The sequence below is a fragment of the Dipteris shenzhenensis genome, chromosome 32, assembly GCF_047967505.1.
Source record: "Dipteris shenzhenensis isolate YYH24624 ecotype China chromosome 32, Dip_SZ_1.0, whole genome shotgun sequence".
NCBI classification, from domain to species: domain Eukaryota; kingdom Viridiplantae; phylum Streptophyta; class Polypodiopsida; order Gleicheniales; family Dipteridaceae; genus Dipteris; species Dipteris shenzhenensis.
In genome coordinates this window covers 39003234-39026434 of record NC_141627.1, presented here as the reverse complement: position 1 = coordinate 39026434, position 23201 = coordinate 39003234, and the positions used below count along the sequence as shown (strand labels likewise).

At 41.6% G+C, this 23201-nt stretch overlaps 1 protein-coding gene across 4 annotated transcripts; it reads right to left on the bottom strand.

Moving 5' to 3' along the window:
- Positions 1 to 690: 690 nt before the first annotated feature.
- On the bottom strand, positions 691 to 22794 carry LOC147880727 (protein yippee-like At5g53940). Of its 4 annotated transcripts, none has more exons than XM_087370874.1 (6): positions 22522 to 22777; positions 21988 to 22189; positions 18324 to 18367; positions 1351 to 1459; positions 1078 to 1133; positions 691 to 927 (listed from the first exon to the last, which is right to left on the bottom strand). In XM_087370874.1, the coding sequence occupies exons 2-6, from the start codon at positions 22081 to 22083 to the stop codon at positions 864 to 866; spliced, it is 369 nt and encodes a 122-aa protein (XP_087227000.1). In that variant the 5' UTR covers positions 22084 to 22189; positions 22522 to 22777; the 3' UTR covers positions 691 to 863. The 4 variants fall into 4 exon arrangements, with proteins under 4 accessions (XP_087227000.1, XP_087227001.1, XP_087226999.1 ...); XM_087370875.1 differs by having other exon boundaries at positions 21988 to 22180; XM_087370873.1 differs by having other exon boundaries at positions 21988 to 22177; positions 22522 to 22774.
- Positions 22795 to 23201: the final 407 nt, after the last annotated feature.

Here is a 23201-nt window from a genome sequence, read left to right as displayed (position 1 = left end):
TTGTATCGAACTTTCTTAGTGATATCACTACAACAATCTTTTGCGCAATCTCTTCTAAATAAATATAACGAGCCCGTGCAACACCTTCAAAGAAAGAAAAGGGTTGCAAACTAAGGCAACCAAGACCCAATCAGGTAAAAATGAAAGCCTTAGATTAGTAAATATCCCAGAGTTCTTAATGGCAAACTTATTAAACCACTAGAAGAACAAATCATAACAAAGATAACATGCCGTGTTTCAAGGGACACGCCAATCGCACACATGTGGACTAAGATGCATGTCATTTAGAGTGTCACTTGATGATAACAGTTCCTCTTACATTATGTTCAATAACGAATCCTAAGCCGTGCAAGATTTCTCATGACAAAAGGATATTGGTTATCAATTTTCTTCATTAGCTTTACAAAAATTGAGCAACATCTAAGCTATACGTGGAAACTAAGGAATCCTCAAATAATTACGGACCCATGTTGCTTGCACATAACATCGTGATACATCCAACATCATCGTCCGTATAAATCATGACCACAAAAAAACCAATACATTCATTACTGATTGTTTAAGCATTGCTTTATTGGTAATTCTAGAAGAGACACTAGCGTATTAACATATCATAGAACCATGTTGTAACTAAGCAATGACAATCAATATTCACATTGTTGACATTGGGCATTCCAAAACCATGTCGGAATTGAAGTAATGGCCAGTCAATATTTACACTGTTATTCTTGCTTCCCATTAGGAAAGTCTTGTTGCATGTAAATGTTATACATTGACTTCTTCAGAAGCTTTGGCACACAAACCAAATCTTCACATACGTTTTGAAGAGGTTTAAACAATGAAAAGATTTGCCTCCTAGATTGTTAGGCATCATCTGCATCACTGCTGACAGTATTGGCCTCTTTGCAATCATCATTTATCCTTGCTCTGTGTGCCCGAAATCCAAAATAATGCAATATTTAATATTGCCGGCCAAAGCAAATAATAAATACATAATAAGTTTTTCATATTTCATGGCAGTAACTTCTGGCATTCACTGCAGTCTGAATCACATTAAAAATTTTTGATAAGCCTTACCTTTCCAAAATGAATTTGCCCTCCTTATACTTCTGACCTTCGTCATATGCAGCCTCCTGTGAATTTGTATGATCATCTTTAGATTAAAACCTTTGAATTTATTTGAAGTAATCACTTCATGAAAGAGACCTAGGCTCTAGAGGTACATTCGGGATCAAATCATCTGAGCTGAAATAAAATGTTCCAATAAAAGGACAAATAGAGAAAGAGAATCAACTAAACGGAACCACATTCAAAAAGCTGAATATCAAGAATCCACGAAAAAAAACTTACATATTTCCATCCTACATTCTGATGACAGCAATTACAATAAATATCAGCAACTACATGCATCCCTGTTGTCATCATCCGTTGTTCATTCTCCCCCACTGATATGTTCACTCTGCAAAAGATCCCACAAACCATGCATGCTTTACTTGTTTCAGTAGACATCCACCACGTAGACTTGCATACATTCTTAAGAGATTCAGCAGAGATGGGATTCCATAAAGCCAAAATCCAAATCAAACACTAAATAAGTGATGCAGTTGACTTAAATATACTTACATTATGCAGCTCATTTAAATGTAATTACAAGGGAAAAATCTTTGTGTAATCACACAACTCACATCTTGAAGAACAGTTTGCAGCCCGACTAATGGGAGTGAAAGAGAAAAGAAACTTCTGCCCTATGTTGAGAATACCCTTAGAGAGCGTCAACTTAACTGCATTCTAAAGGGGACTGGTATAAGCTAAGAGCAGGTGGGTTGAAAGGCCTGCTGATGAGCCTCTCTGCCACTTGGATCCTGCAGACCCTAATTTGGATAAAGAATAACTTGTACGTTCAGAAAAGAGAAACACAGTCCAAAGCACCTTGGAAGACAGCCAGGTTTTCATACTCTAGGTTTGCAAAAGTCATCCATTTGATGACTTTTGCATCTAAAGGTTAACAAAATTTTCTTTTTTTTTAAATTACTTAACACTAGTTTAAAAGACATAAAAGTGTCTTTTTTAGACACCAATGTAAGTATCCTTCAAGACATATGTTGTTGACTTGTTCGAGAACGTACAAAAAAAACTTCTACAGACTCCATTTCTTTGCAACAATTGCATGGACTCGTACAAACTATTGGCTGAACAAAATTCAAGCAAATAGCTCCATTAAAAAATCTACTTCTAGTGGTATCGATTTTTTTGTACATAGTTTAAATATAGAAAATAAAATTGGGGTGGAACCTTCAATACTAAAAAATCGCTTATGGTCTTTAAATTTTGAATAAATATGTGTCATCATTGGCTACAGTTTACTCTAAGTTATATACCTATGAAACCTACATTTTATACACATAATCAAAGTTTAAACCTTGAACTTTTGTTTGACATGATATAATATAACATCAATGCATGAGTAGTCATTTTTTGACCATTCAATTAGGGTTCAAAGATCGTAGTCTGGTAGATTGGTGATTATAATCTTTTATTACTATAAAAGTGTGGGAATATATCTTATACAACCCATATCGAAACTATTCTTGGGAAACATATTACCTTTATCTTTATACTACACTAAATCTCTAGGCACACTTAACGATAACTCAATCAGAAATACTGTTACTTTTCCCAAGTCCATAAATTGGTTTAATGTGCCGTTTTGATTATCTTATGTTGGTTCCATCCATAAATAGAAACCTCAAAATAAGAATATCTATTTTGAAAAAAAATCATTGATTACAAGCCATTTTTAGCCTGTTTGACAACAAAAATAAGAGCAAATAGCCATCCCTTCAAATAAGATTGTTTTGACCATAAATTGTAACAATTTATAGATCCCAAAATTATGCATTATGACCTGAAGCTCCTGTTTTTGGGTGCTTTTTCGAGCAACATGATTTTAGGGTGGAGGAAATGTATAAATTTTAATCCTAGGACACATGATTATACCATAGAATATTATTTTGATAAAATTTGGATCATGAGAAAGACATGATGAAGATCAGATATGAAAATCTGCCACGTGGAGCTCGTGAAAATCCCTCAAACCTACTAAGGTAGATCCAAAAAATTATGCATTATGACCTTGTAAGACCCGGTTTTCACACCTGAAGCTACTGTTTTGGGTGCTTTTTCGAGCAACACGATTTTAGGGTGGAGAAAAATGTATAAATTTAGATGCATCCGAGAAGTGCACTTCATAAAAACCTCGAGAGGCAAAATATACTCCTTCAACAAAGCAACCTCCCAACAAAGCCTGGACCCACTGAGCTACATCATTTGCTGAAGGTAGCTTCCCTGGAAAGAAGATGATGACTGCTTGCTGAGAAAACTTTCGAAGAGGAGCCACCAAAGAGGTAGAATGTTTTTTTGATAAAATTTGGATCATAAGGACATGAAGATCAGATATGAAAATTTGCCACGTGGAGCTCGTGAAATTCCTCAAACCTGGCCTCTTAGCAGGACATTTTCAAGTCTTAGGGAAATTCTTTGTCCTATTACCAAACTAGTGTTAACAGTAGCAAAAAAAAAAATCAAGTCAATTGATAGCATATCATAATTCTCACATGTAGGCTCAAAGGCAAAACATGTTGGTTTGGAGACCCTAGAGAAACTCGGTTTATCCAGCATCCCCTCTAAACTCTCTAGATGTGTATGCCATGATGATGAGTATGCAAGAGAAAGGAAAGAGAGAGAAGAAATCTTCTTTTTTCTCTGCGGCTACTAGGCTGATAATGTCTAGCACCTGATGTATGATGCAACCAACCCTTGTGTGTATACAGAAAACTATAAAGTTTTGTCATTAGAACTTACAGATGGCCAACTCCACTTCCAACGAAGCCAAGGAAGGGGGTGCCCCGCACTGAGCCAAAGAAGAAACTAAGGAATGTACACTAAAGACACATCAATGATCCACAAATCATAGAATCTAAAACCCCCAATATAGTTATTAATCATATAGTTGTTACATGATTAAAACAAATACATTCAATGGAGAAAATGAACAGAAACCCAGGAAGTACCATCTCTACTGACAATACTATCTCCATTCCTATCAAATCACTCTTCGAATGAAAACCTAAAAGCAGAGGCATATAAGGTTATGTCTCTCATGAAGACGGTTGTGGATACCAAACTGGAAAGAACCCAACAAGGCAGTGACAATTTATCACAGAGCCCATCTGGCTCCAACTCAAGGCTGTCAATAAGAAATACGGAGACTCCCAAACAGAGACTGCCTAGGAGTCTCATCTCTTTTCTAAATAAAAGTGTATCTTCACCTCCCAGATGCTACGCATAGATCTAATGGATGGGGAGCAAGCATGTGTCTTGGATACTGCAAGATATTCCTGCAGGTGGAAACCTCCATGCAATGGAATGGAGGAGCTAAAATAATAATAATCCTGATGTTCCAGCTCTAGAACCTTCAAACTTCGATCAAATCCTTGGAAGAGTCAAGGTGCTCCATGCCACCTTGGCTCTCATGTCCTAAGAAATGTCCCTGGTGTCTGCAAAAAGTTTGCAGATCTGTCATGTTGTATGGGTCAAAATTCAAAGAATCCACATGCCACATAGGGGCCACAAGAAACCCATTAAAATAAAACTCTACCTCTCCAGCTGTCGCAATAAAGAGCACTCATAGCCTTCACCTCGTCAAGGAAGTGGCAATCTTTTCTGTGTAAACTGGGAAATCATCCGCATGATCTGAGTCAACGAGCTCCTCATCATGCCCGATGGCCAAGGAAATACACAAAATGCCTTCGCTCCTAGTATGCAGAAGAAGATCTGGAGCTAAAGGGCAACCCTGTCTAACCAATTTGGAAATCTTGAAAGAGTCACTGGCATCTCTGCAAACCAGAACCCTACTGGTGGAGCTAGAAAACAAGCTGGGTTTCCACCAGATCCCGGCTAAGTAAAACCAAGGTGCCCTCCAAGTAGGACACTCATACATATCATAGGCCTTGTCGAAATTGACTAGCATGGCAATATTTTGTGTGTTGCATGACAGAACTCAGTGATCTACTACAAAGTGGAAACATCGTCCATGATCACATCCTGAAACAGTTTACTGGCACTTCCCTCTCATATAGTTTCTTGCAAGGCTACTCCAGCCAGAGGACAATGTGCGATGATTTGACATTGTACTCTGCCAAGATACCTCTGCAACCTCCTCCCAGCATGGGCAGGTCCCCAGCATCCAAGCAAGATGGACTTCTGAAGATGGCCAAAGGAGTAGAGCAGACTCCCATGAATGTGGTTGGCACCAGGGTCCCTGTCTCGTATGGAGAAACAAAACTGCTCCCAATTGGAGAATCTCAGAGAAAAGGACCCTTTCAAGCTTGTCCTCTGCCAGATCACATTGTCTAAGGCTCCAACAATCTATAGTCCATCTCACGCAGCAAGCTCATGCATTACTGCCAAAAGAGGCTCCAGTGCTGTCAACATGCTGAACCATAAACATTAAGGATGCCAATTCTGAGATCCCCAAAACTGAGGCCAACACAAACAGTGCTGCAAACTCTCAACTCTCCTTGGTCAGGGCTAACGAGCACCAACTAAAATACAAACTCCTCTGCTCCTACCAACTGCACGGGACTTGATGGACATGTCATAACCTGGGAGAATACCGCCACATCTACAAATGTCTGCAGCTGAAAACAAGTGCTCCTAGAGCATCATCGACCTGCTCACCAGAGCTTGCCAAAGCTCCTAAGGATCAGCCTTCTAGGAATCAGCAAAATGCCTGCAACTGAAAACAAGTGCTCCTAGAGCATCATCGACCTGCCTACCAGGGCTTGTCAAAGCTCCTAAGGATCAGCATCTGTGGCAACTGGCAGGCACCATCACAGAAATCGTGCACATTCCAACTCACAATGGTCCAGCTCATATCAAGGGTTTGAGGGGCACAAACAGCAATCTCTAGGATCTCAATAGTTGTGAGAAAACATGTGACTGCTAGACTTCCAAAGGAGTTTGGAAGGGGAATGATCCATGGTCAGTGCAACAAAGCACTAGGGTTATGACGTCGCTTCCCTATCTCTGCCTAGTCAAGGGCTCTAGATCATGTCGCAGAGCAAGAGTTGTTCCTCCTAGCTTATGGTGTCTGCTTCACAATACGACCTTCTCTTTTCTATTTCTTTTGCTCCACATACAAGGCTGTCTTTTTTCCAACCACCTCTTTCCCATTTCTTCTGCTCTGCCTACAAGATGTATGTCTTTCTAGTGAATAATGGCTCGCTTTGTTGTCAATAACTCTTTCATCTACTATGATGATACCTGTGATAGATAATGCCAACTCAAGAGCTATGGAAGGTTTGTTATGTTTCCCCACTAAACACAGTCCAAAGATAATCAGCAAAACATAATAAATATCAGCAGGTGACTCACCTCCCAGCCACCCCCAAGCACATGGACTAGAGTTCAGACTCTCACAAGGTTATGCCCATAGATCTGGCCTCCCATACCACCGGAACCGTCCACAAGGAACCTTCAGCATAGTATCTTGTAATCAGACCATCCAGTGGGTATCAATCAACACAACAGCTGTGGCCACTCTTATGTAGAAGAGCATCCTGCTTTCCAGAAAGCGTCCTAGCTAAGTATAGCCAAATGGCCCTTTGCTAATGTTCTAAGCCCTCTAGCCCCACGTTAGCCTGCTTCCCTCAATCCCAGGGACCCCTAACCCTAGTGGATTAAGTCCAATAATCCAAGGTTTAGAATCTAGATACATAACATTCTTCCCCTGCTTTAAGCGTTTCTCTTAAACAAAAATGGGAAAATTCTTCTGCAAACTAGCAATCGACTCCCAAGTTGAGTCTTCCTCACACATCCTGCCATTTGACTTTAAACTCCGAATATAAACTGTTTGATGTGGAGATGTGGACTGTGATGCAATGTGGACACAGGCACCACTGTGAATGGGAAAAGGAAGCAAAGGAAAGACCTTGTGAGAAAGGAGATGAATTTGTATTGGAGCTGCTCTGCATCAAGAGGGGCATGTGGTAGCCTGCGAAAGTAGGTGATTGCGAGATGCTGAAAAGCATTTGCAGATTTATGAAAAAGAAATGTCGGCTGTTATTCATGCTATGACCATCTGGAAACACTATCTTTTAGGGGCTGATTTCACAATTAACGCTGACCATCAAAGCTTTAAGTATTCTGAAAAGCACATCAAGTGGGCAAACCTTTTGTCTATGTTTCATTTTTAGATGAATCATACACCAAAAGTGCAAAACAGAGTGGAATAAGCATCATCTCGGAGGCCCCAGGTAAATAATGATAATATTTCTTATCATCAGGACCTAGAACACATGTAGGCCCAGGATGCAGAAGTCCCAGACTTTGGGGAGATTATGCAACAATTGCAAGCGGGTGAGTCAACCAGCCATTATTCTCCGCAAGGTTACCTAATGAAGGATGATTGCTTATATGTTACCAGAAATTAAAGACTGAAAATTACAGAAGAGTGTCATGCTCCACCTTATGCAGGCCATAGAGGAATCGCCTCCACTACACAGGCTTTGGAGAGGTATTTCTTTTGGCCAGGTATGCACAGAGATATGCATCAGTTTGTTTCTGAATGCCTTGTTTATCAGAAAGTGAAATATGACAGGCATAAGACACTTGGACTATTGATGCCTTTTCCAGTACCATAGGCACCTTGGGAGAGTATAGAAATGGATTTAATTTTTGATCTCCTGAGGTCGAAACACGGAAATATGGGATCTGGACTATCATTGATAGATTCAGCAAGTAAGCACACTTTATACCTGTTCGGAAGTTTTCAAATGCCATGGTATGCCTAAGTCCCTCGGTGATAGAGATCTCAGAATGACCAGCCTATTTTGGAGAGCTTTGTTTGATAATATGGGAGCTAAGCTGGATTTTTCTTCTTCCTTTTATTCCTAGTCTGATAGGCAAAGTGAAATAGCAAATTCCACTATTTTAGACATGCTGAAATGTTATTTGGTGATGACAAGGATGAGTGGGAAAGATATCTCCCGTTAATGGAGTTTGCTTACAACAATACCATCCACAACTCCACAGAGGAAGTCCCCTTTCGATGTAATTTATGATAAAGTTATTCTCCCACCCATTCTAAGGACAAAAGATAAATTTTTTGCTGCTGATCAATACGTCCGAGATCTGGAGACAGAGCAATTGTATGATTGGATATATTCTAGTCTTACAAAGGTATATATATCGCAATTGCTTGATCTCAAGAAAAACAAAAGAAAGGTGCAGGCAAGCATCGAGGCAGCTAGACCTTCAAATTGGTGACTAGGTACTCGAATTTCAAAAGGCAAGGCTTCGAAAGAAAGAACTATAAAGGTCCTGAGCCAATTGAACCTATTTTTGGAAGAGCTACAAGAAGTGGATGAGTTGGAGGAAATCCTTCAACCAGAACAGATTGTCTATCACACAGAAAAGAGAGGACCTAGAGGCAAAGTTTTTTACCGCTACCTTGTTAAGTTTAGAATTATTTGGTGCTTGATGCCAAGTGCGTTGACGAAGATTATTTCTCAGAATACCCATAGATCCTACAGATTTATCAGCCTTTTGAGTTGGGGACAGCTGAATAGAAGCCGAGGGGATGTCACAGAGCCATATTTATCCCATAAAAAAAGAGAAAATATTTTATTTCGACTTTGGTCAAAGGTTATTGACTCTGGTCAAAGATTACTGACTTTTGTCAAAGTGAGTTGACTTCTGTGAACTGGAAAAGTTTCTATCTTTTTTATTACGTCTATTTCATTGCATGGTGGGGACACCCACGGAGAACTAGGATTAGTATAGAGAATTAGAATGCATGCATTGGGTAACCTTTAACGGGTGCAATGTGCTTGGTGGTTTTTTATTTATATGCAGGTGCTTGGAGAGGGCTAAAATCCCCATATTTTAAGGGGAAAAGGCACACAAACTGGATGTCCAAAGTGCTAAGGGAAGTTCCACGTTCAAGATTGCTATTTTTAGCAAGAGCTGTACGATTAGTTATCAGGATGAATTTTAGAGCCCGTTTCTCAGTTGTAACAACGATCTTGCTCTAGCTTCTTGTGTGTGCTCCACGAGAGCTGATCCTTATAACAAACTTTTGAAATTCTGAAATAAAAACCTTCGGGGAGATGGAGGGTCCGCCCTTATTTCTCGTCCCTAGTGTGTGTTCTTTGTTCTTTCTCCCCCTCTTTCAGTTGGATTGGATTCCCAGAAGAAATTTGCTATTGTTCTCTTCCAGAAGAAGCTATCAGATACAGGTTTTTCCCTGTTTTCTCTGAAATTCGAGTTTTCCCTTGTGTTTATTTGCTGTGAATTGTACTAGATTGGTATGAATTTTGTTCAACTGCTATGAACTGCTTCTATTTGGTGCGAATGGAGATCTCTGGCTGTGAATCCACTTGGAATTGTTGCGTTAGGATTTTCAGGCTGATTACATATTCTTTTTAGGGTTCCAGGGCTGATTACAGTGCACTCCTGAATGCATACATGCATGGTTGAACTGGTGGCAGTTACACTTTTCTTTCCATCCCTATCTGATGCTTTGAAAATCCAAATAGCAAGAGGGATGTTCAAAGGAAAGGCATTGGCTTCATGGAGGGGCAATGAAAGAGAAGCGAAAGACTTGGGCTGATTTCGAACAAAGGTTTTAGACTCTAGAGAGGAGACCCTTCAGCCTGAGGATAAGTTTGATCTCCTCACTAATTTCACACACTTGAACATGGAGGAAATACCATTCTACACCTACTTGCAAAGTTTTAGGGACGTGTAGTCCAAAGTCTTGTACATGGACTACCACCCTATGTGGGTTTCTCATAAATGGGTTGGCAAAAGAACACAAATTTTTCACAAAACCACACCCTATAATTTGTCACTTTTATAGGTTACTTCTCCAGTGTTGCACTCGGAGAAAAATGTGATGTGTTTGTCGAATTTTGACATTTTTTTCTATGGCCTAGAATCAATCTGGGTGCTAAGTTCAAATCCAAAAGTATGTAAGGCATTGTTCACATTGCATTGTGCCTTAACAAGTTGCAACAGGATTGGCCAAATGTAAGAATAGGTCACTCATGGAGATGCGTGATCAAGGCAAAGCGTTGTTGCATAAGTGTTGCAATTATGTGTGCCACTCATGTATTGAACCATTGCCCTACAAAGGCTTTGAGGTTTGTTAGACATTTTCCAGCATGGTATGATAGGAAACTAAAGGTGGATTACTTCCACACATTCAGTTGCTTAGCCCTCAGATACTAAGGCAACTTTGTGCATTCCTAGGACTCATTGTCTTCCTTAGGAAGTCATCAAGGTATTATTTGAAGCTGACCGTTCCTTTGATGAACCTCTTTAAGGAACGTGGACTTCGGTCCAACAATCCTATCTCCAGGAATGACAAACTTGAAGAGGCTTTTCAGATTCTCAAGTTTAAGGTGAATGGAGCACTTGTATTGGCTTTACCGAATCCTCGCCGACCATTCGTGGTCGAGGCTGATGCTAGTGATTTTGCAGTAGGCATAGCTTTATTCTAGGAGGACGGAACTGTAGCTTTTGAGAGTAAACACGTAGATGAACTGAGAAGGAATTGTGTGTGGTCATTTATGCACTGAAAATGTGAAGACATTTTCTATATGGAACCTATTTTTTTGTATTGATAGACCATTGAGTCAATCAAAATACATATGTGATAGGCCTGAGTTGAGGGAAAGGAAGGCGTGGTGGGCTGACCTTATGCCAATGCTTTGAGTTGCATTGATAAGGTAAACTCGGCTATGTAGCGCTAATAGTCATTTCGGTTGGTATTCGCAACAGGCCTGGAGAGGTAGCTCCACACAAATAGACTAAGACTTAAGGATTATACCATCTGTTGGGTGGTCATTCCTACATTCGGAATGGCTTGTTGTTTTGAAATGGAAAGGTTGGCATTGCTAATGACTCAGAAGTTAGGAGGAAGAACTTATACGAATGTCATGAAACTCCAACCATAGGTCATCCAAGAATTTAGCGAACCTATGATTTAGTAAAACGGACATTTTACCGTCCTAAGATGAAGGCCGAGATTATTGACTGTGATAAAATGCCAATAATGTCAAATAAACTAGGTAGAATGCCTTAGGATTGGAGGATTGTTGCATTCTCTAGAGATCCCTGAAAGTAAATGGGTCAGTATTTCCATGGACTTCATTGTGGGATTACCACAAACCGAGCGAGGGCATGATGCTATTTAGGTTATGGTGAATAGATTGACGAAGATGACTAGATTTCACCCACAAAGAAAATTGCAAGGGTTATTGAGCTGGCTCATCAGTTTGTAGACCAGGTGTTCAAGCTATATGGGTTGCCTTATATAGCCAGTGATAGTGATTCGAAGTTCTCTTGGCACTTCGGCACGAAGTGTTTAGAAAGTTAGGAACCACTTTGAGTATAAGTTCTCGAGTCTGATGGGCAAACAAAAGGGCGAATCAAGTCTTGGAAGATATGCTTCGAGCATACGTTTTCAAGAAGCCATCTGATTTGGAGAAGTACATTCCAATGGTGGAATCTACCTACCGTAGTGCTAAGAATACAACTACTGGTTTCAGTCCATTTATGCTTATGTATGGATATCCACCTCGGTGTCTTGCGGCTGTTGGATTGAAGGGTATTCAACTGGATGCAGTGAAATATTTCTTGCAACATATGCATGAGAATCTATTAAAAGTGCAGAGTTCAGTCTTATACTAATAGGTGGCATTCACCCACAGAGTTGTCTAAGGGTACTTGTGTATAGAATACCAAATGATTCAAAGACGTTACAAATGGGGTCGGTAAATACTTTACCCCCTAGGTACTATGAACCCTTCTGAATCTTGAACAAGATTAATGAGGTTGCACATAAACTAGAATTGCCTCCCCACCTAAAAGTTCACCCTGTCTTTCATGTCAATAGAATGAAAGAGCTAGAGACAGCCTTGTGTTGTCCCAAGAGCTTGTGCAAGTTGAGGATTTTGACCTATGTTCCACATGAACCTAAAAGAGAGGGAAGGAAACTTGGGAATAAGTTGATTCATGCTCTTTTCTAGGCTACTTTCTTCTTAAAGGTGAATCCTTCATATTCAGCATAAATGCAACTTTCATTGGATGCATGAGGTCTTGAAACGTTGAATCCTTAATCAGATTCACAACAACTCTAATATTTGGTGGCAAACCTGCCCGATACTTCTTGCGCTAAGCTTTTGCTGAAATTTCCAGAAACGGATCCATCTTCAAACATGCAAACCAAAACCTGAAGGACTCCACCGTTTCTCCCTCCTTCATGTGAAGGCCATCCATGCAATATGGACCTCATCCACAAAGTGTTTCGTTAGAAACTGCTGATAGATATACTTTTTAAATTTCTTCCAATCTTGGGAGCAGTCCCATCTAGCAGTTTGGCACTCCACTAGGCACTGGCTGTACCTATAAGATACAATCTCACCATCCGAAGATTAGATGATTCTCCATTCCAAAAGCCACATCAAATTGACATATAAACTATGTGGCATTTTCCGTCTGCGCAAATGCCCCATCATGCTTCTACCTCGACGCCTGTCTCATGAAGAGTCCGAAGAAGAAGAAGAGGTCGAAGATGAACTCGAGCTGCTACTAGAGGTCCACAAAGATGCTGGAATCGGGATTCTGCTTCAAAAATTCATAATCCTGGATTTTGGATTTGACAAAACCTTCGTCAAGGTCATCGGCTAGTTCCTGAAGTCCCTTCCTACTGGGCAACCTCGTGTTCGAACTTCCATGTTATCCTAACCCTGCCATCTAGATAGGTGGTTCTAACTTTTGGATTTGCTTCTAAACAGCTAAAACCCAAGCTGATCCTACACACAGATACGAGAAATAAATATCCAACTTTGCAATGCAAAAATTGATTTGCAATTGTGGTAGGAGCTCTCTTCCTCACAAAAACAAAAGCAAATTGAATTGCCTACACCTTGGGTGTGTTGCCTACTGTTTTGAATTGCGAATTTGCCTGCATGCACCTGTTCTCAGCCAGGAATTGTCACCTCCAAGGAAAGCCATGAATCCGAGCTCTGATACAGCTGTAATCAGCCTCGAAACCTTAAGAATGAATATTTAATCAGCCTGAGAGCCCTAACACAGCCCTTCCAAGTGGATTTGTGGCCAGAGATCTCAATTCGCAGCAGATAGAAGCATATCGTGGCGGTTAAACAAGATTCGTAGCAGCCTGGTACAAGTCACAGCAAATAAACACAGGGGAAAACTGAGAGAACATGGGAAAAGTTGTACCTGATCACTTCTTCAAGGAGGGAACAATAGCACATTTCTTCTAGGAATCCAATCCAAGTAAAGGAGGGAGAGAAAGAACAAAGAACACACACGAGGGGCCAAAAATAAGGACTGCCCCCCCCCCCCCCCGAAGGTTTTTATTTCAGAATTTCAAAAGTATATTATAAAGATCAACTCTCGCGGAGCACACAAAAGAAGCTACAGCAAGATTGCTGTTACAACTAAGCAACCAGCTCTAAAATTCTTCCTTCTCCACAATAGAAGCGAGATGATTGCTAATCATACAACTCTTGCAAAAAATGTAAATCTTAAACGTGGGAACTTCCTTTAGCACTTTGGACGTCCAGTTTGCACGCCTTTCCCGTTTAAAATATGGGGATTTTAGCCCTCTCCAAACACTGCAAATAAATGAAGCACCACCAAGCACATTGCACCCGTTAAAGGTTAGCCAATGCATTCATTCTAATTCTCTAGACTAATCCTAGTCCTCCGTCGGCATCCCCACCATGCTACTAAGTAAACATAATCAAAAAGATAGAAACTTTTCTAGTTCACACAAGTCAACTCACTTTGACAAAAGTCAATACTCTTTGACCGGAATCAATAACCTTTGACAAAAGTCAAAATAAAATATTCTCTCTTAATTTCAAGGGATAAATATGGCTTTGTGACATGCACCCCTTCTCCTCACCTGCGAACACCTCAAGTGTGAAAGAGGGTGCCACAGGTATACTTCCACCAATTTTCGCTACCAAGCATGTGACTGTGGCTTGTAGCAATGCACTCATCAGCGTTTTGGGCTGTCATCAAGTCCTTTAAATTCTTCATCTGAGTGTCAAAATAGTCCTTCAGTTCTGTGTGCTGCTCCTTTGTTACAAGGTTTTTGTTAGAAATGACCCAACAGAGGGTACGCACAGCGGAAGACTGATAGAATTGCCCAGGAGCTCACACAGTGTGGTGTGGGGTGTGGAATTACAAACTTCTTAACTTATGTGCATAGATGTGCAAGCCAGTAAATAGACAATGCTCTAAAACAAATATAGAAGCAACTCTTTATATTTCTGTCCATTCACAAAGTAGGTCAGGATACAATACAATACCAAAAGGTCCTTCTACCACAAGCTTGACACTTCTAGATCTCTGAGCCCGCATGCTCCACCTCGAGCATATGTAGACTCTCTGTCTAGATCCCTTCCACCTCGCTGTCCGGAAGCCAGCCTAGGTGGGCTGCCACTCTAGCTCAGTCTGCAGCTTCTCCTGGGTCACCTTGTCCCCTTGAATGTAGGCCTAAGGCTCCCCCTTTGCTGCTCCTGTCTGCTGTCCTGAGGGCTGCTCCAAGGAGATTATGAATGAGGGCTGGAGGCCCTCCAAGAGGCTGAGAACTCCAACCCAGGCCCCTAGATCTGGCCGACCTGGTCGGTTCTTCCTGCCCCTCTTGGCCGACTTTTCTGGCCCCTCCTGGGCCGACTTTACTGCCCTATGTAAGGGCTGTTGCTGGACTCTTTTGGGCTGCTGCCTGGCCCCAAGGGCAGCCCCCATTGGGCCCTACCCTTGGGCACATCTATCGCTAGGTGGCTGGCCCACGATAGCCTCCACCTCTGCCCCTTCTGTCCTGCTGGTTCTGCCCTCTGCCAGGCTCTCTCCAGCCACATGTGCAGCGCTGTACTGATCCGTACTGCTGCTGAGGTCAGCCGCCATGTGTCGCCATCATGCAGCCACTCCTCGCCTCTATCTGGAGCTCCAAATTGCCACTGATCTGCTCCTGGACCTTCTCTACATGACAGCCATGATGCTGTCCATGAGGCAGCCCCTTTCTCTCTTTTTCTGTGGGGTACTGCCCTAGGTCTCCCTCCCCCATGCTCTCCTCATATGGGGGCTTACAGATGGGGAGTTGACCATTCCAACAGTTTTCTGGTCCAAAATCCAGCTCATTGCCCTCCTCTCCTGAGGCTCTTCAAGAGGAGGTACACAGCCGGTAGCCTCCTCATGCATGCGAGTTTCTTCAGCCATAGCAGGAGAGAGACTTGTGGGCAAAAAGAAAGGGAGATTCAGCAAGCAGACGAGGGAAGAATGGAGAAAGAGCAGCTGGAATCTGCACAAGGGCAGTTGTTGAGAAAGAGAGAGGGAAAGAAGGGCTCCATAGAGGCTAAAACTGTCCCAAACAGGTACAGTTCCCCTGCTGTAGCACGAAGGGAGGTGGCAGCAACAGTTTTCTCTTCAATGCGTGCCCGATCAGCAGCCAGTCTGCTCGGATTCCTTACCGAAGATTGGCAGTATTCAGGGCCTGATTTACGGGTTCGAAGTCCCTGGTTGATGATGGAGAGGGGCAGCACTTAGTACACAGATTAATTGCTTGTGGCTGTACCAAAAGAATTTGCATGTTTTATGGAGCTCTAGACTCTTTCTTTTGTGGAGAGTAGGCTCACTAAAGCTCCAAAATCAGTCTTGATTTTGGATGAGCTTTTGCAAAAGCGCAATAGCTTTCTTCAACTTTGCTTTTCAGTCTCCAGCCCATGCTGCCTTGCTGCAAATTCCCATGGGTCTCTCAAGGAAATTGCAATTGACTTCCCCACAGCTTCACCTATGTTCCAGCCTTCAAAAAACGAACTACTGCTGCACCCTAAGGGATTGGTCAATAACGAATCAAAATCCGCTCCCCAACCACAATGAAATACCTGGTAAGTCTCCCATCTGCTGTAATAATGAATTTGCATCAAATCCCCACAACTGTGCAATTACTGCTCTTTTCTTGCACCTTGGCCTGGCCATGACCTTGGTGAAGCCTGCAGCAGATCTCACAGCTGAATGTACTGGTTTCTAACTGTTCTTATAGGTCCTTTGCACTGGTTTCTGACTGTTCTAATCACTCCTTTGCACTTGATTCAGCCAGGTTCTAGCTTGAGCAACCAGTCAATTTTTACAGCAAGACACGACCAAACTTGAATTGCTACTTGAGAAGCTGCGAACTGATTTCTGTCAGTTCGCTGCCCTCCTATGCCAACCCACTGACTACAGCAGCACATCCTCACACTCAGCATGCAATTTCAATTGCGCTTGATTTGTGTGAGCACTTCCCTTGCAGGTTTCACACGCCTTACGGATTCTGGCACAAGATCCTACTGTGAGCTGTTCCCTACATTATTCCTCATCAATTGGCAAAATTTCAAACCTCAAAACACATCAGCAACAATGACTACCAGAACACATACTTGGCACCATTTAAACTGCATACCTCACATTGCTTTACTGTGTCGAGGGCTGCTCTGATACCAACTGATGCATCCCCACTAGGATCTAACCCTAAGCACAGTCCAAACACAATCAGAAAAACAAGCGACTCACCTCCTAGCCACCCCCAAGCACGTAGGCTAGAGTTCAAACTCCCACAAGGCTATGCCCATGGCTCCGGTGTCCCATACAACCGGAACCTACCACAAGGAGCCTTCAGCATAGTATCTCGTGATCTGCCATGTAGAAGGCAGCAGTCTAGGCTCATGATCTAGACCAGACCATCCAATGGCCAACACACTGAATCAACACAATAGCCTGGGCCACTCTAATATAGAAGAGCATCCCGCTTTCCAGAAAGCGTCTTGGCTAAATATAGCCAAATTGGCCCTTTGCTAATCTAAGTCATCTAGCCCCATGTTAGCCTACTTCCCTTAATCCCAGGGCCCCCTAACCGTGCTGGCTGGCAGCTGGATTAAGTCATTAATCAGAGGATTAGCATCCAGTACATAACAGTTTTTCTAGTTTATGTTGGTGTAAAGTGGCATCCTCTTTATACTCCGCTGATATTTTCCCTGTTCCTATGCTTACATAGAAGATGTATGCCTTTCTGCCTTCTTTTATTTCCAACAACCTATTTCCTATTAAGATTGCTTTGCCTAAGAGATGTATACCTTTCTAGTGAAAATATGACTTTCTTTGTTGTCAATTACTCTCCCATCTATAGGATGGTGTTCCCACTTGCATAATGATGATGCTCAAGCTTGTATAAACAATAAGTTCTGTAGACCCAGTTCTTTCTATTATTCTGAATAAGAGGTACTTTTTTGCAGAAACACAAATTTGCATTGAGATGCAGGGTTTTTACACATCTCTCATTGGGTTGGCAAGAAACAATACTCAACAGAGGCAATGGTTCAGCCTAAATGCTGTAATTTCTGCAAGTCTTGCATTATTTCAGGATGGCATACATGTGTAGCACCTATTCCGTGTATCTGGGATGGAATTAGTGAGTCTGAAAATTCCAGAGTTGTCGATGCATTTCTAGATGTGGGTGCGTGCACACATGCGCACTCACATAAATATAGATATACGCATATATATATTTTGTGTGTGCACGCACATATATATAGATATACGCATGTATATATGTGTATTAAAAACCACTCTGTGTGGATGACACAGTTTGAAACATTAGCACTCGTCTACCAGCAAAAGATGTCACCAAAACAAGAGGAACATGGAGAGATCTGAAAACATCCCAGTATAAAAATTGTCGCACGCATGCTGATGGATCAGAGGCCAATATGTCAAAGGAGGTTGTCCTAGCGTCTATAACTTCTATGCATTCAGATATTATTTTTTCTCCCCTTTTCGATCTTCAACTTGCTTGGATCACAAAATGGAAAGAAATCACCCCAGTACTAAATGATATGGTAACCTAATTCTTGCATGGAACTGAGGCAGTGTCATGTCCGAGAGTTGCCAAAAGTTAAATTCCATGATTGTGAAGAGTAATCATTCAAGTTTAAGACAAACACAGACATGTGTATGTATAGTATTCTTTAATACTATAGATGGTTAAAATCTTTCTGGTTTTGCAGCATGTATACTCTAACCTGGATGTTAGAAACATTAAGCCTTTCCCGTTTTGGTATTTCATTAACATCTGATTTTTTAATCACTTACTCTCAAACAAGACTAATGAATCAAGATTGACAGATGCAAGGATTAACCTAAATGTCCAAAACTCATTTAGATAAACAGCATCAATTTTTACTTACACATTGTTGAATAGGTAAGCCTTCCCATGTTTGCAATGAAAACCCTGGAAAAAAACAGCATTTCATTATCAAAAGCCCACAAAAGGATACTTTCCTTTCTTTAACAAAAGCAATCCCACCCTTGTCACCCAGCCTCCTTTTAATTATTCTTTTCCTATCCATTTCTTAGTTTCGCAACAACTTTAGACTCATTATGACTAGTCCATGGACACAGCTAGCAAGCCAAATAAGAGCTTTTCAGTTCTTAGTAGAAATCACTGCAGTATATATAAATGCTTCCAATGAGTTTTAAAAAATCCTACTCTTGTTTGAACTCATCCCATATAACCTTCTATCAACTGAAAAGACAAGAAGCAATAGACAGATTTTATCCCACCCAAGTATAACTTTCAGGAAAAATAGATGCAACAGTTACCCTTCTTATTTTGGAGGCCAAGGAAGTATCACTACCGGGTCCAGGCACCAAAAAGCTATGCAAGTAACCTAATTCTAATTTTAGGCACAAGGTCCCCTTTATGCAGTAAATGTAAAGATGATTATTCCAAACTATATAGTGCTCTCCAATGTAAATTGTAAATCAATCAATGTGTGCAAAACTTATTGCCAATGCCGCTTATCTGCTGCCTTGATGGATTTCACTGCTCTCCAAAATATGGATTTCACTGCTCTCCAAAATTCCTCTCAAGGGTGAATAAGATCCAAGCTCAATAGAACCTCAGCATCAGAGAAGAATTATCTCCTGATAGTAGCAAAAGACTGCTCTCCAAGTATCTCAAAATTTCGCAAATCAAATATGCAAACCATTGATCATTGCAACTTTTCCTGATCCATCTTAAAGGGACTTCCCCCGTATCTTCGACATGAATCTGTGTGGAATGGGTGATTCTCCCTTAACATTGTCACAAATTTGAATGCAACACGGATACATATATCAAGATGAATCCAGGAACATGCCCAAACTTATCCTCTAACCGATCCCATCATAAGGTTGAAAACCATAATTTCCATCACACAGCAGGGGCTAGCTACTATGACATCCCCACCAACATCATCAGTGCCCAACGCTGGGCATCGACCATAGTATAAACATATGCTCTCACAGATACAAATCCACACACCCATACGTACTTGAGTGGGCAGAACTCATGCAAGCATTTCATATGAAAATTGGGAACCAAAGACGGAAGGATAATAAGGTTGATGATGCCTTGTCACACACTATGCATAATATGAGTTTCATAGTATTATAGAATGCTCTAATGACTGAGATTAAAGACACCCAAACGGTGGGCGTCTATGTCCAGAGCCTTTGGAGGGCTGACATCCACAGGCAAGGTGCGAGCAAAACACCAGGCAAGAGGAAGAAGACTGGCCATATCAAACAAGAGAGCTAGGAATGGATGAAAATTCTTTTTTCATGTTACGTCATTACAAGCCACATGACCATAGGTGTAGCCATGCGGCCATGACATTTGGCTTACTTAGCAGCTGTGCAGGCCTAATACTTGGCATCCGCCCAAAGGTCAGGTGACACCCATATAGCAGGGCTTCAAATCAGGCTCATAGCTCCTTTTGGGTCAAAAAGCCAGTCCTCTTGCTTCCTATATCATGCATCTTAGGCCCCAGTTCCGTACTTTATTGCAGTTGTAACTGAATTCATCCAAATACAGCCATCTAGCGACTCAGTTTGTCAGTCTCAAACAGTGTGTAAAAATCCAAAAAATTGACTTTGCACCACTTAAGCATGCACAATATACTTAGATGAATCCAGGAACATTCCCAAACTCATCCTCTAAAAACACAACATAGTGCAGTTTCAATCTCATGATAGTCACTCGTAAGATTGAAAACCATAAACTCCATCACGCATGGCAGGGACTAGCTACTATGACATCCCCACTGACGTCATCAGCGCCCAACAGTGGGTGTAGACCACAGTATAAAAATATGCTCTCACACATACAAATCAGATGTCATCTCCATGTCATTGAGCTTCCTACTTTCATGAGCTATTGTTGCATTTGTTTGACGCCTGTACCAACAATGGTGCTATAACTAATGCAAAGTTTAACAAAACTGCTCTGAGTTTCAGCTCTCCAAAACTTGTTATTCTAGAGAAGATAGCTGCAATATCAGAAAATTGGTGCATAAATAAACTATTGGTAGTAAGAAGCAAACGCCCAAAAAAATCTTTCACTGCCCTATATTCCTAGCTACTCTCCCATGCTTGAGCACATCAACATTTTAATGCCATAATCCCATCCATGGTTAAAGATGCCCCAGGTATTCGACCTCTTCTTAAGCAGTTGCCCTCAATTGCATAGCTTTGTGGTAACGTCACAGTAGATCTATTCCGTCCAAACAGCATCAGATGATGAATATGTTTGAAAGCCCCTGGGTCCATAATGCACATGCACGCATTCTATATTAACTATAAATAGGTCAATACAATAACTTTTCACCACACAGATGGTTGAGTGATCCCATCAGGACCATAAGATCCATGTCAGAAACCTTAGTCAAGATATGACCATAAAATAGGCCAGCTTGACAATATCAATCTCTACGTCCTAATACTCACAATTAATGGAAATTACCTAAGAGTTTACAATTGTCTGTGCTCCATCTGAGCCCCAATTGTCAGGACAATCCCTCTTACTTGTTCACACAGTTGCCCTCAATTGCATAGCTTCATGGTGAAGTCATAGTAGATCAGGCTACTCTGTTAAGAAGCTCTCTTTCATCCAAACAGCATTAGAGGTTGGATACCCTTGAAAGTCCAGCAGGTGCAGATATCTTTTGCTTTTTGGGAACACTTTTCTGTATGATGGCTAATCTGTTCTGAAGTGAGAATCTCTATGCCATCCTCAAATTTAAGTTCTACTTCGTTGATAACTTGCATTGGTGGTACTCCGAAGAACTTTCAAATTACTAACACGGAAGGTGTCCTTCCTTCTACATGTAGCAGGTACCCTCCTGGTTACGACACTTGTTTGATTTGGAATGGACCATAGTACCTGACCGCTAGCTTTGTTTATACCCCTCTCCCAATGTTATGTTGGGAAGTGCCTAGTTCTCCATTGTTCCAAGGCCACACAGTTCAATGCTGCAAATGCACTGGACAAAAATCCTAACCAAGAAGTACGGGTAGTATACTGTTGTCATTGAATCTAAGAAATGTGTGCAATACGTACATCATCCACCAGGAATGCCAGCATGCCATGTTTCCTACCTAGGCAACAATTAAGCCTCTGGAAGTGGCCAGTCTTTCAATGGACCTATCACCCTGCAACTGCCCCATTCTAGGGCTTTGAGAGTCCAGAGCAGTCCTCCATAGATCAGCTTCTGTCTACAAATAGGTGCCAGGGTGCACATACGACCTCCTCATGCTGCTTGTGTGGTCAGAGCTTCTAGGGGATAGGGGACGTGAACAGCTGGGGCAGGTAGATTTTATGCACTGCACATAGGTTCATTGGCAGTCCCATTATTATACTTTGGGACCACTATGACATTTAATACAGGGTTCAGCACACACCCTCTCGATTGATGTTACAACAGCTAATATGATTGATTCTTTAAAGGCATACTCGTAAAAATACAACAAAAAAGTAACGAGTTGAGACAAACATACGTGCTAACTATCCAGTGAGCGAGTCAGGCCTACCTGAGACATTAACTCTTCATAGTTCGCAAGGTGGGTATGGCAAAGGCGACAGGTGTAAATCCTTCCGTCTAGCTTTATCAAATGCAACCTCCCCATCACTCGTTCTTTCTCTTGCTATAATTGAATACAGTGGGTACTATGCTGCTGTGCGGATGATTACTTCAACGTTGGATGCGCTTCCCATAAGCACCTGCTACATAAACTAGCCAGGTTGTCAGTTTATTTGCAAGAAGCCAGAACAGCAGAATGGAATAAAGCATCAAAAGCAGGAACGAATGCCTAGCTCCAATCATTTACGCAATGACGACCGTCACACGGAAAAGCACCCATGGGGGTTTAGCCTATATCTACTTCAGCTTCCGGAGTCTCCGCCCCGAATGCAATAGCAAGCATGCTTCTCACAGAAGAATTTGAATAAGATAGTGCGATAGCCTGAAGTTCAAAGTCTACGGGATTGCAAATCAACTCGTATCCAATTCCCAAAGGAAAGAAGATCGACACCGAGATATTCGAACGGAAGATGAGAATACATACGAGTGATGTTGTTCTTGCGCTGCCAAGTCCATGAATGACCAGGAAACTGAGAGGAAGGGGGGGAGCCATTGGAGCTTGGCGACAGGACACTAGGAAAAGCTATGCAACTAGTGACGAGGAGGATCACCCCAGGTTGATCAACTCTTTGCTCACCTTCAGTTTATAAGCCTGGGTTCGCACCACCCATCGCTAGAGACTCCTCCTTCAAAGTCCCTTCGGGTTACCCACGCCTCTCCGGTTCTATGAGAAGCTGCCCAACACGTGCCCATTGGGCGTTCTGTGTGGAATGGGGACCCTAGAACAATATTGAAAAGAGAAGTGACAATCGATATTGAAACGTGATGATGAACAACTCTCGGAACTGATCGTACACATTTTCCAATAGAATAGTTGTGTGGACTATTGTGTCTTCTAGTAGAATACTTGCTATGGGACTTTTGTCAGTGATTCATCGTTTGCGAGGACAATTTAGAGAAGGAAGCCAATGATGTTGTTGCTAGGAGCATTTTGTTTGTCACTAGGAGGTTTTGGTGTGACAGGTTGTTGCAAATGTTCTAAGAAGCTTGTTGTAATTGACCATTCTCCCTAATAGTTTGTTGCCAAAGTCATTTGAAGTATTATTGCTGAAGGCTAGTTATAGAAGGTGACCATTACCAAGCAGTACATATCTACTAGTCTTT

Bases quoted from the DNA above. Each gene is read 5' to 3' on its own strand.
- LOC147880727 (XM_087370874.1), bottom strand. From the start codon at position 22,083: ATGGGGAGGTTGCATTTGATAAAGCTAGACGGAAGGATTTACACCTGT. The intron at 1,460-18,323 runs GTAAGTAAAAAT...GATCTTTTGCAG, and splicing joins GCTTACCTATTCAACAATGT to AGTGAACATATCAGTGGGGG. The intron at 928-1,077 runs GTAAGGCTTATC...TCGGGCACACAG, and splicing joins GGCAAATTCATTTTGGAAAG to AGCAAGGATAAATGATGATT.